At 45.4% G+C, this 16,979-nt stretch overlaps 1 protein-coding gene across 4 annotated transcripts in view; it reads left to right on the forward strand.

Moving 5' to 3' along the window:
* LOC106744426 (synapse-associated protein of 47 kDa) overlaps window positions 1–16,979 on the forward strand; it is a 78,820-nt gene that overhangs the window by 52,323 nt on the left and 9,518 nt on the right. For 3 of the 4 annotated variants that reach the window (XM_014619187.1, XM_014619188.1, XM_014619190.1), the window contains exons 5-8: window positions 9,929–10,066; window positions 11,593–11,732; window positions 13,007–13,152; window positions 16,206–16,370. In XM_014619187.1, coding sequence (XP_014474673.1) covers window positions 9,929–10,066; window positions 11,593–11,732; window positions 13,007–13,152; window positions 16,206–16,370 — 589 coding nt within the window. The remainder of the gene's footprint in view (window positions 1–9,928; window positions 10,067–11,592; window positions 11,733–13,006; window positions 13,153–16,205; window positions 16,371–16,979) is intronic. The other variant, XM_014619189.1, reaches the window with a different exon arrangement.

A 16,979-nucleotide genomic window follows, 5' to 3' on the forward strand; every position in this document is an offset into this window, starting at 1 on the left:
TTTTCGCCACCTAAATGTCCCGGGAGCGCTTTTTGCGCGTTCCCTTGCCGCAACAGCAGCCGGACAAATAAAGCTCGTGGGCTGAACTTCGCGACCCAACTTCGGAACACGGTGTGTGTCCCTCTCGTGATAAATTTTTACGGCGTCATGGCGCGATATGAGAAGTCCCTTTGTTTCGTAAACCGACGATAAAATTGAAATTGAAAAATTAGTCGTGAGATGACAAAATATGGCGAATTCAGACGGCGAATATATATTTTGGATTAAATTTAAAATACATTTAAATATATATTTTCATTTTCATTTTTATCCGGATGATCGAAAAGCGATAACACGGCAGCTGCTGCACGCAACGACCGCGTTCATCTTCTTTTTCTTCTTCTTACGATATCCAGGATACTTCAATCCGTCTTGACAGGTTATAAAGCCGGGGAGTCAAACTTCTTTAATAATTACCAAAGGGCGCCTCGACGCTAATCGCTGCTTTAAGTTATCGGTGACGTCGATTTCCTCTAACTCGATTTATCGTAGTTGAAGCGATGAACTTCGTTTACCGTAAACTGTTGCCGGGCTCGTGTCTCGGCTCGCGGGATCTAATATTGGGATTAGTTGGCAATAAAAAGAGAGCCGGGAAGTTGCGTGAGATGTGATGTGAATCAAGGTACACTCGAGCCTATTTTCTCGAATGAGAAGGTAAACGGCCGCCCTCATCATTTCTCTTCATTTTCCTTCCTCTTCCTCCTCCGACGACTGTGTTTACCTTCGACGTTTTTGCACGCGAGAAACGCGCTCGCTCGCGACAAATAAAGCGCGTCGCCGTTCAAAAGGCTTGCTTCTCAGATGCTGTTTTGACGAAACAAAAACGGCATCGTAGCGATGTTCCTTCCTCCTAAATCTGATTACATTACCGGCTCTTATTCATGGGGAGGTTGTGCGGCCGAGAGCTCGAGGAACTGTCGGCATTACAAAGTCAAATCTCACGAGTGGGCACCTTCCTCGATAAACGTTTGCTGAGAAACAGGGATCACGATTTACGGATCGATTGATCTGCTTCCTCGCCCGGTTTCTCTCCTCCTTCGACCCCTCCTCTGCTCATATGGAGCTTTAGCTCTCTTGCTCTCCTCCCGCCATATTCGCGAAATATTCTTAGCGAGCGCCGTTCCGCCTCGGACGAAAATCTCTCTTGAGGGGAAAATCAATGTCGACGGCATGAAGAGATTTTTGCAATAGGACGTAAGTCGGCAAATTGCCACAATTTTTCGCCGTGCTTTCGACAAACGCCGGCTTTTTCAAAGCATCGACCGCGAAGTCGCATCACATCGCTTCGTCGTCGTCCTAAATACGATGGAGAAAAATTGAAATCCCGTAATAAGTCGTGCGATTTTATTTTCGCGCGATAGATGGAATGCCCGCGGAATAATACCCGCCCTGTATCTCGTTTCTCGCGTGCTTCTACTTCCAGCCTCGAGCGTTCCCTCATTAAAAGTGATAAGGTCACTTATATAGTGACCTTATCGCTGTTTGAAGCGCACGCTATCCTCATCTAAAGAAAATCCCGGAACAGCGAAGGCATTTCACGGGGAGATAGACGCGCACTCGGATTTCAGAAGTGCCATATTTAACAATATATATTCCGATATACACGCGCGCCTAACTGAATCGCGTGTAAAGAACGCACATTTTCCGTTTTGTTAACGGAAATGATATAAATATAAATTACGCTACGTGTCACGAATCACATGCGCGTGCGTTTCTGTCGTAGCTCCGTCCGTTCCATTTCCGTTAATATAAACTACCGCAGTCATATTTCATCGACGGCCTCAATTATGAAACGGTATTTTTCCCAATTATTTTCACGGCTAAATGACTTATCAAATTCGCACAATACGCCAGTTTAATGATAGTTCCTGCGAGGAATCGGACACGTGTATATTTCAAGAAACGATCGTTGATAGAGATTTGTATAAAATCGTGAAATCTCGTTTGCTCGCATCCTCAGCGAATCAACGAGGATGCATCCTGTTGTACATATCGGTATTCTCAGAAACGACGGAATACTCTGAATTAACTGTCCGTGATAACCGTGATTCTCGAATAAACAATATGCAAACTATATCCTTGAGCTTTATGCCGTGCTGTGCCCGTCGGATTGCAATTATAATTAAGGGTAATCGCTTCTATCCAGCTCTGTCGTGATTCGCCGTGTGCCAGAATCGCGATAACCTCCCACGATGATGCACAGTTTACGGATGCGAGAGTTACATCGAGTTGGTACCTCGCCCCGAGGCAGACATCGAGCCTCGATCCCTCCTAAGTGCTTTCGACAACTTGCACCGTGCCAATAAGTCCTTGCCTCGAGCGCCGGTGTTTCGCAGGAATAAAGTCGAGAATAAATATGAGAGGAGAGGCTATCAACGTCTTATTTCGAAAGGAAATCCCGCTCGTCACCTCAATCGCGACAATTAGGGAGGGAGAAATCCCCGTCGACTTACCGTTTTCTTACTCATTAAAGACTAGAATTATTTTACAATCACTTTTAATTAAAGGATCACAGTCTGTTTATTCCCCAGAGGGGTCTTGGATCAATATTAGAATGTTTCCTCTTAAAGGTAAATATATAGTTGATAATTGAATCCTGAAAATATATAAGTAGAATTATATATAATCAAAAATTTTTTTATAAAAAATAAACTTCCTCTAAATGGGGATGCTAATGGATTAATCTAATTTCATGATGATTAATCACTATAATATCGACAAACATTTTTCGACAGGAAGATTTTTTTACGGCATATTTGGCAAGTGTATTAATATGATACATCTCGCCCCCACAAGGCTGTGCGTTTATAATATTTAGCGCCCGTAAAGTCACGATAATACAGCGAAATCCAATTTTCACGTTCGATCTCCGCCTCCGCCGTGTCCTCATCTACGTTGGAATTATATAACGTCTCGGATATCGGCTCGATCTTCTTTGTCGATCTTATCACAACCCGCCTGTGCTGAGTCATATTGCAGCCTACATTTTTCCCCGGTATGAGCACGTCGTACCATCAATCCGCGAAGAACGCCAACCGAAAGTCGTTCTTTCGCGGAGCGCTCTCGGGTTCCTGCTCCTCTGCACTTTGACTTTCTTTTACGAGCACTGAGATCTCCAATGACAACGTCACCAACCAGCGACATTGTCGAGATGCCAAGAGCTTGATCTTTCAAGAAGAGAACCACGCATAAACTGTATTCCGATAGGGGAGTAGAAGCTCCTTCGTTCTCTCAGAGCATCAGAGCTCGAGTCCTTGCTTTCTTTTCCATTATGAAAGGCTTTCTGCGACGCCCCCGGTAATCACAGCGTGTTTATCAGCTATCGACTCGATCGATACCGGAAGGTGCACGGCTGTATCTCGAGTGGCGAGGGACGTCCGAGCTTAAAAGGGCGTCAACAGTCCCAGGGGACAAAAGGAGACTTCTGCGAGCGGCAGCAGCTGCTGCTGCTTGAGCGTGTCACGATAAATCGAGTGCACCGTGCGGTCGATATCGCGATATGTCCTAATCGGCAATGAGTACGTAATCGGCTTTTTATGGTCGTTCGAAGGAGAATCCGCAGCGTTAAGGACTCAAAAGTACGATCTTGTCGTATGTCACCGAGCCGATATCACTCTTAACGTTTCACGAGCGATCAATTTTTCGAGTCACATAATTCCGCTCGATCTCCGACCGACTACGACGCGTATAATATAATATATTTATGCGACGTGGGTGTAACGCGTGATATTTTTAGCTTATAATTAATGGGAAAATTTATGGACCTTTAGGAACACAAAGCACGCATTCTTTAACACCATTAAATATTAATATTGTCAATATTTTGATGTCTCGTGGGAGGACATAATATTTGAATGTATATTACCGTACGTTCTCTCTCTATTTTCCGGTTTGCGTACATGGAAAATCTTTAAATCTCAACAATGTACTCTTTATTCCCAATTAATCCAACTCAGGAAATTATTTTTAAATTTCTATTAAGCGTTGCGAAAAATAGTGCCTCCAGCCAAGATGACATATTTATATCGACAATATTAATATGATTTGATGGCACTAAGAAATCAGTGCTTTGTGCAAAAAGTTTTCCTTTTGGATAAAAAGCAAATAGAAGCGATCCATATCCCATAATATTTCTTATAATTAAAGATAAATCGTCACGCTATTAACAGAAGGGAAATCGTATATTTCGAATCGATCAGAATTATCTACTAGTTATGCTGAATTCGCATTCGTGGATGTGAAAATAATCTTGCCAATGCTGCGACATTAGATTTAACATTTGGCTTCCCATTCAAATAATTTATGTGTCGGGAAGAACCACTTCCGGTTAATCTTTATGAACTCTTCGGTGGGAGAAGTTATCATCGGTCGCGCGCATCGCGTCCCGTTCTGCCGTTGATCTGGCACGTGATCGGGCCGGTATCGAAGGCTCCACTGAATGCGGATTGTGCGGACGACAAAAATTGATTTCTGTGTCGGCTGCGCCCTTATAGCCCGTCTTGTACTCTGCCCTCGTATCGGGACCGTTTACCGCTCGTTTTCGACGTTCTTTTTGACCGTCCGCTATCCTGGCACCCGCGAGGGCTTAATCCTATCCGGCGCAGGTATTTGTCAATGCCTACCGATCGCATTCGAGCCACGTCTCCGATAACACGTGACTGTAATACGAGTCCTTTCTCGCGTCCATGCGCTTTTTTGCGCGCTCCATTTTTCTGTTGCGCACCGCGATTAAAATTATTTTAAGAACACCTCTCTCTCTCTCTCTCTTTCTCTCTCTATCTCTCTCGCTCGTTCACTCACTCGCTCGCTCACGAATGCTCTAATGGATAGACGCCTGGTCGTCGAGGAGAAAATTCGAGTACCACGAGAACGGAGATCTTTCCAGGGGGCCGCGACGATGATCGGTTATTTCTGTTCTCGTCCCTGGCTCGAATAACGAAAGGAAATTTATGCCGGGCCTGATTGATAAGACCTGGAATTAAAATGAGAGGCGCGATATAACGAAATGATATAATTTTGAGATTGCCCGGAGAAAATACGATGCATAATGGATCGTCAAGAGCGGTGTATCGGAAATCAAAATGTAGTCGAGATTACCTCGTACGTGGAAAGAGATTCCCCCTGCGAAAGGTCTTCCTCTCTCCCGCGCGCGGGATGTTCCTCCTCTCTGTCCGGCGAAGCGAAAATAACCGGAATATTCTAAAAATGGGACGCTTCGAGCGAAAAGAAGCGAAAGAGAGAGAAGTTAGATTTCAATTACGTCCCTAGCTTCCTGCTCGCAATCAGGCGCGCAGGAGGGAAACGAGTTATTAGTTATTAGAAGCGGCAAAATTATATTTCACGGCGGAAGAAGCAGCATTTCTATAATAAGAACTGCGAGCTTTCCGATAAATGTAGCGTTTAAGAGCCATAGGGATCAAATATATTGTGACCTTGCCGCTGGGGCTCTCGCAACGCGATATCGCTCTAATTATTTCTTAAAAAGTTACCTCGAGAGATACACATAGCCGCGAGAGACAAGAAAGTTTCGCCTTCTCTTTCTCTCTCGAAGCAACTTTATTTCAATATTCATCCCGATTTATTTCCAGCACGTGCATATTGTACGTTGGATTTGCACGCGTATTTCGTATTTCGCTTTTCTCTCTCTCTCTCTCTCTCTCTCTCTTTCTCGTTTCAGAATTTCCCCGCGATCGGCCAAGGACGAAAGAACCTTTCCTGATTACGTTAACAATAACAGATGCCCCGTGCGAGCGATTTCTCCGGGCACGTCGATGCTCCAACGTCATAAATCAAATTCGCGATGGTATTAAGGTGTGAAAATATGGCATCCGACTGGTAGAATCGACCAGATAAAATCGGCCGGGAAGCGATTAATCGCGGGCCTCGTTGTAACCACTGAGAAATCGATTCGCCGTGCCACCCTTCGCACACTTTTGTGATCCCCTCCCCTCCCGCTTATCGCGAGTAAATTCAATCTACTTCAATACCGAGTCTCTAATTGAGACGTTTACTCGGCACGCGAATACTCGCGTTCACGTGACACGTAGAATTAAAGAGAGGAAGCAAGAAAGCGAGAAATTATGCATGCGGTGCCGACTAACCCAATGTAACCTCGCGCACACCCACGTGCGTGCATTTAAAAACAATGTAATACGGTGAATTAGCGCGATAAAAGTTACGCGAAATTACGTAACACTGTGCCCCGTGCGCGATATCCTCGGACGGAAAGTTTAATTCGGTATCTCATTACGACCGATAACGCGTGCAAACTCTTTGAACATTCATCGCGGCGACTTTGTCGTTGACTTCATTTCCGTTCTCGCGTCTCGCGCTGTAATGATGAATTCGATACCGCCGCTGTTGTGATAATCCCCCCGAAACGACCGTTTGACTCCCAGTGTATCTCTCCTTAATTGGAACTCCGTTCCAATCTGGACGAGGGAAAAAAAGATCATCCTCTCCGAAATCCGATATCGTCTTTAGTCGTCGTTATATAATTTTTCTAGCGCGGCTCGTGTGTGTGTGTGTGTGTATATTGGAAACGAATTGATACCTCGAGACACAACACGACTCCCGACACCGGCGGCGAAGATCGACACATACTGTGAGTGCACATACACTTCTGAGTGCTGGGTGTCCTGTATCCCGCACAAACGGACGTAACATTTCCTTTCTTGCAACTCTCAGCTCATGTAACGGCGTTTCTTGTTCCGCACCCAAGATTGCGCGCCGATATTTCGTTACTGACGAGAAACATATGTGCATGCACACGTCTCCCTTCTCGCATGAAGTCGATTCATCGACGACTTAATCGATGATATTCAAGTTACAGGGCGACAACACGTAAACGTCGACGCTCACTTCGTCGGGAATCGCCTCGTCGCTGCCCAAAGAGTTTCACACGCTCGCGCGCCATGAATAATGTAGCGACGTTATGAATTTATTCGTACCGAATCGCGCCGGTACGTACATGAGAGATCGGAATCCCGTAAACAGAAAAAAAGGAGAAAGGGCAGACGTACCGAGATATTTTCGTTTCCACGAAACTCCAATGGGAAGTTCCCGTCTGGGCGGCAGTTCGCGTGACGGTTGCTTGTAAAAAGTTCCGCACGTGGGCATAAATTGTAAATGAAATCGCGGTGACCTCGACGTCGATATTTCGGTAATAAGTCGACTCTCTCCCCCGATGGCTATATTCTCCGATTTTTATCTTGCTCGTTTATGTACATTCGTGTTCTGTACATTCGCTCGCTCGCTCATATCCCCCGTAATCTACGAACATTCCGTTTCCTAGCCGGCTAGGGAGACGCGCATAGCGGTTGTATTTCCGAATACGCGAAAATTGACGGAGGAAAATCGATAGGCAACCGAGTGCAACGTTGTTCGGCGCCCTTAGCGCGCTTATTGGCGTGAGCGAGGATCGTGATCATTAGGAAGTTGATTCCATTCTCCGTATAATTTAACGGACCGTGGAATTTCAACTAAAATTACAGGCACGCGGGATCTATTCCCGGGGAGAGCGGAAAGCGTGTCCGGCTGGGCGCGGGCCCGCTCGGAAAATTGTTTACCGGCCAATTATTTACGCGGCCTTTGACTTTTATGAAGTAATTGCGCGAAGTTTTCTGTTCTATCCGGCCGTGCGTGTACCAGTGTAGATGGTCGGGAGAATTTGTGCCGAAAGATTTATGCACTTGCGATCGTTTTATTACTGTTCCTGAGAAACTACGTGTGCGTGTATGTGTGTGATGAGAGAGAGAGAAACACCTACTATTTCTCCTCTTTTTTTTCCGAGACCAGTTAACGGTGTTTCTCGTTCCGGTCGAGCAAGCGAGCGAGCGTGAGTGCACGAAGGGAGATTTATACGCACCTACAACCTGCACCGATATAAATAAAACCGTCGGCCGTCGTTAATCACGCGTCTCTCGACTGCTGCGAAATAATCGGAATCAGATAATCTAAGGAAAAAATCCGCTCGCGCGCGCGCTACGTGATCCTCGACGCGAGAAAGATGCTTCGTGGATCACATTGATCTACGTCGAAGACTGGTTTTTCTGTCGTTCGTTCGCTCGTTCGTGTCATCAATTCGCTGTTTCCGCGGCCACATTCATCACTAAATTTTTATCCCCGCGATTCCTCGCGAAAAACTTCCTTCTTATCAACATTGCATGCCTTTAATGACCGATAAACGCGCTTTATCACGTATAAAAGACAATGTCACTGCGCGTATACACGCGTGCTTACTCTGCAGAAGGTCTTCTCATCTCGGGAAAGAAAGAAAATTTCGCCTCGTGTTTGATGCTCACCCGACGAAATAGCGCAAGATCGATTCCCGCCGCGCCACGGAAAATATCGTCGCCGCGCCGGTATCGTCCCGACGACTTCATTGATCCGCGCTCCTCCGTGCAGCAACGGTGACACATTGGCATGCAAGAAGCTGCGGCGGGATCCGCGATATTAAAGCGCAGCGGTCTTTTATTCTCCGCATTTCCGCCCATTGCGTCTGATTTGTCCTTTTTCTTCAGCTGACGTGTGTTTTGCTTTTTCGTCGTTTTTACAATCCAAAAGGATGATATAAGGAGGCGGAGGAGGATTTCCTCTTTATTAGAACAGAATAGAATCTGCTTCATTATGCTATAAGATAAATCTTGTAAGAGCAAAAAATGATACCATATAATATGAATATGGTAGACAATCGCCACAAGAAAAAGAAGAAAGGAAAATAGAAAAGAAAGAAAAAGTTGAAAAGAAATTGGGATACAATAAAAATAAAGAAATTAATAATAATAATAAGAAGAAGAAGAAGTACAGGTTACAAACATATATAGTAAAAAATTCTGTGTTAAATATATATAATTTAACATTATATTTGTGTGCTTTTCAGCATATTCCTCATATTAAAGTAAATCGAAAGTGGGCCATTTCTACATAAAAACATAACAATTTTTTTCATTGTGTAGTAACGATAATGAAAACCTAAGTATAATGAGATGAGGATGGCAATTAATTACCAATGCTTTGTAAGTGAAAATAATGATTGAAAATGGCTAATTTGATAAGAGATGATGGTGGGGTTTTTAATCAAATTTTTTAATATTAACAATCTCTCTCCCGCTCTCTCCGGATGTAAATAGTAATCGCTCGCCGCACAAGAGGCAGCTGACTCGACTTTGATGTAAAGCAGACGGGAAAAAGTGTATTTGCATTTCGTCCCTCTTAGTATAAATTCACGTGCAGAAGGGAAAATATCCGGCGCCTTGCGCGCGCCGGAGTTTCCGCCGGAATTTTCGCGCGTAATTATTTCGCTACTGTGTAACATTCTTTACTCTCAACGTTTGCGCGGCAGGTCGGAATGAAAAGATGCCGGCTATAAATTAGCTGGATTTTTAACGAGGAGGCGCTCTCGCTGAGCTCGCTCGAACCCATTTCGCTTGTGAAACGGCGCGAAATGCGGCACCTACCAGTTCGGTCGGCTCACCGCCCGCTCGGCTGGTCGGAATTTCGTCCTGGATTATTCGCGCGATTCATCGTCGTGCGAGATGAATCGACACGTGGCTCCCGCAGCCGCGTTAATACCCGACAAATTAGAATGAATCGATGCGGGGCTGAATCGCGTGCAGGATTGTCATCCTATGCGTGCAAGATAATAAGCTCCCGCGAAACGAAGTGAAATCTATCGCACACCTGCGCTGTTTACGCTGTGAGCCGACCCATCCTGGATACATTATATACGTTATAAGCCGTGCGTAGTCAATAACGATCACTCGATGATTCCCAGACGCGATCTATTCTCTGGCGCTTCAGTCCGAGGCTGATCCACCTTTATGAAATATCTATCTACCTATCTATTTACCTACTTACCGCTACTAAGACGGGATTAATTCAATTGCAGAGGCTGATTGCCGAACTCAACAAGGAACAGGAGGCTTTCATAGCCAGTAAGCAGACCGAAAAGGGCGAGGCTGTTGCACCGTGGGTCGGCGCGCCGAACGAGGACGCGCTGCGCGAGGAGTGCCTGTCCCTCTCAACCGTGAGTAAAACGCTCGTCTTTACTCGTCAATTGCGTGGAAAAAAAACTGATTTATTTTTACAAAAAAGGAAGGAATTAGTTGTCTGTATAATAAAACTGAAATTAATTACCGGGCCTAGTTTGCGGGAACTAAAGACTAGATACAAAAAGAATTAGCTAAATTAACTAGATTTCAGTTGTGTTGTATAGACAGCTAAATTTAACCTGCAGAAGTTAGTTTTTAGCTGTCAGGGCTACTTCTTTTTTTTTTCTGTGTGTTATTGCCATTGAAGGCGCGGATCTCTCGCAACGACTGAAAGTTGAACGCGCGCTTTCGTGAAAAACCAAAAAAAGAGCCTACGAGTTTTCACGTTTATACTTTCATTGGAAAATAATCAAATCTCTATGACTTCAAACGGATTTTTGCGCGATGAGTGGAAGCGATATAACGAATACAGTATCGAGCAGTGATGGTACCATTGAACATGGAATGAATAAAAGAGACAGATGTTCTATTAGATTTTAGTATCTCCCTGCACGCGATACGCGGATTGCGGGGCAGAAGCTACGCTATTAAATTTTGACGCACAAAGGCTCTCCATCGTAAGATGAGTTTACCGGCTGCGTGTCACAAAGGCAGTGTGGAGTGTAACGCAATTTACGTTTATTAACTGTTACGCTGCAGCGACGTAACGTTGCTTTACGAGCTTTTTCCGCGTTTTCGTATTCTGCGTCGGTTCGTTTACCAGCTTCGCACGTAGCGAAAACTTCGCCGGTCCAATGTCATTAGCGAGAGTATCACGCGCACGTGGAAAATCGTGCTCCCGTTTGATCAGCGATTTTCTGTCTCTCTCCTGCGTAACGACCCCGCAATTTTCCCAGTGAACGCTCAAACGCCGCTAGTTGCGCGATCGGAGTGACATAGATGTTTTCAGGGGAGAAATTACGATTCGAGCAGATATTTTGTTTTTAATGTTTTATGTTTATTGTTCAGTTATCTCGTAGATAAAAGCAATACTCGATCGATACACTAAAATATGAAATATGAAATTCCTGCGCGCGCGCTATTATAAAGTAAATATATAGTTTCCGACATCCTTATAGCGGAGAGAGAAAGGAATTTATCTCAAGTTGCGCGATCGAAGTTACATAGATGTTTCAAGCGAAAAAAATTACGATCCGGGTAGATATTTTGTTTTTATTATCGGTTCCTCGATTATTTTCTAGGAAAATGTGATACCCGATCAATGTATGAAAAATATGAAATTCCTTCGCGCGATCTCTATTATAAAGTAAATATATAATTTCCGGCTTCTTCTCACGGCGGAAAGGAATTTATCTCGAGGATAATATCTCTCAGAGCTGCTCGTAGCGACACCAACTCAAGGGCGAAATTTCGTTCTAGGAGACTCTCCCGCTGTTTATTCGTCCTATCGAGGTCACTTTGCTCTGTTTATTCACGCACCGTCACGGTAGATTAGCGTCGCGAATTTGGCATGTGTCGACCCGCACTAAACAGGGATCCTTCGGGTTCTCGTGAATTCCAGGACCGGCGTAATTTTGTGAGAGCACCACCGCCAGGCGTAGAATTCGCTTGGGACTTCGAGGCCGTTCAGCCGATGGCACAGGCCACCCTCGCCCTGGATCCGAATCTCGAAGCCATGAGGTTCGAGCTGGTGCCGAAGGTGTAAGTAAATCAAAACATATTCTCTAATAACGTAACGGTATCGCATCGTCGCGTTTTCGTTCCACTTCCATTCACCGACGCGTGTGTTACGAGTGTACGTCGGAAATATGTCAGTTTCTGTATGCGACCATTGCCGTTATCGCAACCCCCTGAATGAAAACGTTCACGCTGTGCGAAGTATAATTTTATCAATTGATTTGAGAAAATAATTACGCCCGACACAATTAAAATCAGTTATCGCGCGTCGCAATAATTTCGCGCGCGTCGCGTTATATTGTACGTTAAGATGAATAATTGAAACGCGCGAAAACGAGAAACCGTGTTCACATAAAATTGTGTTATAAGCACGCGATATGACGTGTAGCAGGAAAGATTAATAACGCTCGCTTATTAACCCTTTGCACTCGAGGGCTCCGGAGCGGACCCATTTAAAATTTGTCTTCAAACTCAAGGGCTCCACTATGGAGACAATGCAAATAACTTTTAATTCATAACATAAGGACAAAGACAAATCGTAAACACTATTGTGTATAGGATATTCCGCTCTTGCTATTTGCATTTGAGTTTGAAGAGTTTGAAGACAAATTTTAAATGGCTCCGCTCCGGAGCCCTCGAGTGCAAAGGGTTAAATTATCGACACTTTACAAATGAGGTTTCATGATCGTGAAGATATAATTTGATTAATTGACTCGGCGGAACTTAGCATTCTCAGCCGACTGGACTGTTTCCAATTTTGTTATTTCGTGTCTCTGCAACGAATTGCACGAGAAAGGATGAAATCAAGTTACGTCGTCTTCCGGCCAAAAGAGGAAGCGCGTTTCATTGCTCCGCGAAATTCTCACACACGATCGGGAGAGCAGGAGAAGATCGATCGAAAAATCGATGTCGGAAGTTAATAGCACGAACCGCACGCTCGCCGGTAGAACGAAGAGTCTAACATGCAGTTATGATGCGCGTATTTGAAGGATTTCTCATGATCGCTGCGCGTTAAATGATTTAAAACAAAACAACCGCGTCTCTCTTTCGAGGTTCCCGCAAGTGTCAAAAAGACGACGAACGCGGTTACTCGCGTGGTCCTTGCGCACAAGGATGCACGATTGCGTATCGCACAGAAATCCTAGAAATATCCGACGGTTAATTCAATACAATCGTGAAAGGGCGACGTTAATTAGCGCTCTGATTCGGCGTGACCGAGACGCCGAACTCGATTGCTCTTCATTTCTCTCGTCGATTTCGCCAATTATGAAGAAATTCACCGAATACTTTCCCGACAGTATATCCGAGGAGAACTTCTGGCGCAACTACTTCTACCGGGTGTCCCTGCTGCGCCAAGGCTATGAGCTGAACTCGATGGCCAGCCAGGCGGAAAGCAACCCCAATCAAACCCTCGCCAGCACGGACAGCATCGACCATACTCAAGGTAACTCCGGCGTTGCCGTTCTTCCTTTCTTCTTTTATATAGAGACAGCTTTCCGTAGTGCGGCACTCGCGGCATTCGCCACGTGAATTAGGTTCACCAGTTTTTTGCTCGAGGAGGGTGCCCGTCGTTCGACGCGCTTCCTGTTCCGTTAGTACTGATTCCGGCGCACGCAAGCTTTCTAGATAGACCGCTGGGGAGACGCCCCGAGTGTGTATTTATGTGTGTGTGTATGTATGCGCGTGCGTGTGTGTGAATCGGAGTCTGGTCGATTTGTTATTGTACATTTAATCGAACGATATGTGTAAAGAGGGGGGAGAAAACCTCTCGAAATTGCGCACCGTTCGCTAACCATTGTTTATTTTAGCCCCCCGTATAATATAAATGTCGGCAGAGTTAGGTTAGTTTTTGAGTTTTTTTTTTCAACATTTTGAAAAAGAAGAAAAAGAAAGAGAAAATCTATTTTTTCATAGAATGAATTAACTCTTTAACTTAACTCTCCGTTAGACGCAATATTTTTCACCCATGAATGGTCGCAATGTATCTCACAGATACATTAATTTTCCCGTTATTTTCCTCTCCTTCTTGAAACAATATTTTTTCATTAGCTTGGATGATGGACCAGGCATTAAAGAAAGAAGAATAAAATAAACAAAGAAAAAAAACATTGACAAGGACGAGTACGATTATGAAATAACGTATAATACGTATAACAATGGCGATACGTCGTTGCAGCCTGAATGTATTATTTGATATATTTGCGACTAACGGAGGATTAATTATCATCACTATGACACACAGAAAATTAATATCGTGAGAAAATATCAAAGATTTCTAATTCTCTAAATGGTAATAATATTTATTTACGCTACTTTCGCTTTCAATTAAGAGTATAAATAAAAGCTCCGACGTTTGTGTCGATCGGAATCAAAATCGAGGATTTCTAATTTCAGACAATAATTGGTTTTTTCTCTTCGCTTCAGTTTCACTTTTGATGCCCGATGTAGCAACATATGGTAAACGTTTGCTTCGACGTCAAATGTGACGTTGCGTCGGCCAGGCTCCTACTGGGAAATTTCTCCCTCTCTGTTTCTGCAGAGCGAAGATCGGAAAATTCCAATCGTTTGTGCGCACCCGGGGCTTCTCCACCTTTGACGGAACGCGACGCGACGTCTCGTCCAGATAAACCCCCGCCAACGTAGCGGATGCAAATTGCAGGACGCGCGCAGGGTGGATATTATCGGCGAGCGTCGCGCTGCGTTTACGCCTGATCTGCAATTCCGATTAGCGTCCTACGGTGGACTTTTTGCATGAGAGTTTTGAGGTAGCGTGTCCGTAGCGTACGCTCTTTCTGTGCAAATGTCATGCCAGATGCTGGGGGCGGACCTATTGGCCGAAGAAGCCCGAGGCTTTAATTTAAAGTTCAAGTGGATGAAGGCGCGCTCGCGTTCATTTAACGCTCTCTCGGTATACACACACATACACATATATATACCTCATTATAAAGTTGAGTCCCCGTCGTTGTTGTAATATCACGATCGACTTACGCGCACACAGCCGCCAATGACGTCACTTGGACACACTGGAGTTACCACACCCTTGAACGGACGATATCGTGACGCGATCAAAATTAATTACGTTTCGTTCAATTTTCGCAAATATTTCACGCTAATTGATATGATGTAATTTCACGTTAATAATATCGCGCTCGTGCGTTCCTTCGGTCGTTAAAAACAATCGGATGAATTAATGTATTTGCAATACGAAAAAAATACGAAAAAAACGCTCTCAAAAACCAAAAAAGACGGCGGGGAGAGAAATCGAATTTCGAGTCGAGCATTTCGGAGACGCCAAAGCGGAACTCAGTTGAACCGATCGGAAGACATGAGATCGCCGAGGCTCACGTAGCCCGATACGTTTCGCACGGTGACGCGGAGTCACGTTCACGCAGTCGGGATTACGATATCAGGGAGAGAGAGCGCAGGAGTCATTCGCATGCGTAAACGCAAACAACAATCGGAATAGCGATTATCGCTGATGAATTAACGGATAAAGTGGGAACACGGTGACCGACGCGAGTCGAGAGATTGATCACGATGAAATCATGGTAAACGGGTAACGCTGCCGAACATATCCAACCCCGGAGATTGTTCTGTGAACGCGGGGGATCTTCTCTGAAGGCTCTCTCTCTCTCTCTCTGCGTGTAAGGAATGCTATAGAAATCTAGAAAAGGAGAGCCAACGGCAAGAGAGAGAAAGAGAGAGAGAGAGAACTGTCTCCGAACGTTGAACCGGCGGCCTCCTGCCGTCCTCGTCTCTTTTACAACACGGGGAGATCCGATGTCGCTCCAGTTCCAGTGTATCGCGAGAAATTGAATCTATCGAGAGGAAAATGATAGGAAATTCGATAACGCCCGGTTGAAGAATACCGAATATTCCGTATTCTTCCATGACTCACGCGCGACACTCCTCCCGACACTTACCGCGACGTATCGTCGACAGACGTCTTGGCGTATTTTTTTTAACAGTCGTATCCTTGGGAACTCAGATTCAAGTAGTGACGCACGATGGCTCCCGTCGAAGCCCCGCGATAATGTCAAGATATATCTGCCTCCTCATTTAATTACATATTGAACTCGAAATTACACTAATAGTCGGTCCTGCCTTCGTTATCGGGAAATTGAATATGCGATGGAATCAGGGAATTTCCGTTGAGATCGGTCAAAGGTCGTCGTTGTCTGCATTATGTCGCGCGCTGTTGGAATTGGCGCGCGATCGACCTCTCACGGACGCGAGCGTCTAGGCGCGCCTCCGTTCACGATTACCGATTGTTTGCGAGATCAGGTTGCAGTAGATCCAACGCTAAAATTAGATACACGCTAATACACACACGAGTACCACCATACGCACCACCTCTACCCACCCACCAATCTGTCACCACCTTCTGCTCCACACACTCTCTCCCTCTCTCTCTCTCTCTCAATCACACATACACACATAGACGTACACGACACCCCTACCCGTCTAGTTTAGCCGTCAGTGTTGTCTTGCGAACAGTTCAAATGACCACTGGCCAGGCCACCACCGGCGCCACGACGACGAGCAGTAACAGCGCTGATTCGCCAGGTCACGAGTTCGTGTCCGATACCATGAGAGTCTCGGACACAGACCTCGAGGAGGTCCGAGAGGGGATGAAAAAGCTGGGGATGCAGCCACCGAAAGGTCAGTGATGTAATCGTTGGTCGTCGTTAACTTTTCCTATCGATTCCCTTCCTCATTCCCCCCGACCTTCCGCACGCGTCGTTGCACGAGATGATCCCGCGTGTCTCACTCGCAGATTCTCACCGCGATATTCTCGCCGAGTGCTTCTCTCGTCTGTGGGTGAAGAGAAGCGGGTTTCGGTGTGTTTTGGCGAGAACATGTATCTCGCGGAGATCGCGCGAATGTAACTCCGGGGAGAGCACTACGCGCCGTAGGTGCGAAACAGTTTACGGCACTCGCGAGATTTCCCTTGTAAATGGGAAAGCCCGGGCACCGTCTGGCTGGAGCAACGCAATTTTGGCAAACACATACTCGCTTCTCACGTCCTCTGATCCCCGATCTCCCGTTAGTTACGACCACCAACGAGATTTTAATGACGCTTACGTTAATAAGAGAGCGCCGTTTTTGGCCCGCCGGCGATTAACGGATGGTACGAAGCACAGGTGGATTTGTTGACGAACGTTTTTGGGAAATGAACGTTTGCGAGCGTTCTTGAAAAATTGCGTTCTCGTTTGCCGTGAATCTCCGACAAATTGTCGACAACCTTCGCGACGATTGGCTGAACGGGAC

The sequence above is a fragment of the Dinoponera quadriceps genome, unplaced genomic scaffold (genome assembly GCF_001313825.1).
Source record: "Dinoponera quadriceps isolate SergipeBrazil2010 unplaced genomic scaffold, ASM131382v1 scaffold777, whole genome shotgun sequence".
NCBI classification, from domain to species: domain Eukaryota; kingdom Metazoa; phylum Arthropoda; class Insecta; order Hymenoptera; family Formicidae; genus Dinoponera; species Dinoponera quadriceps.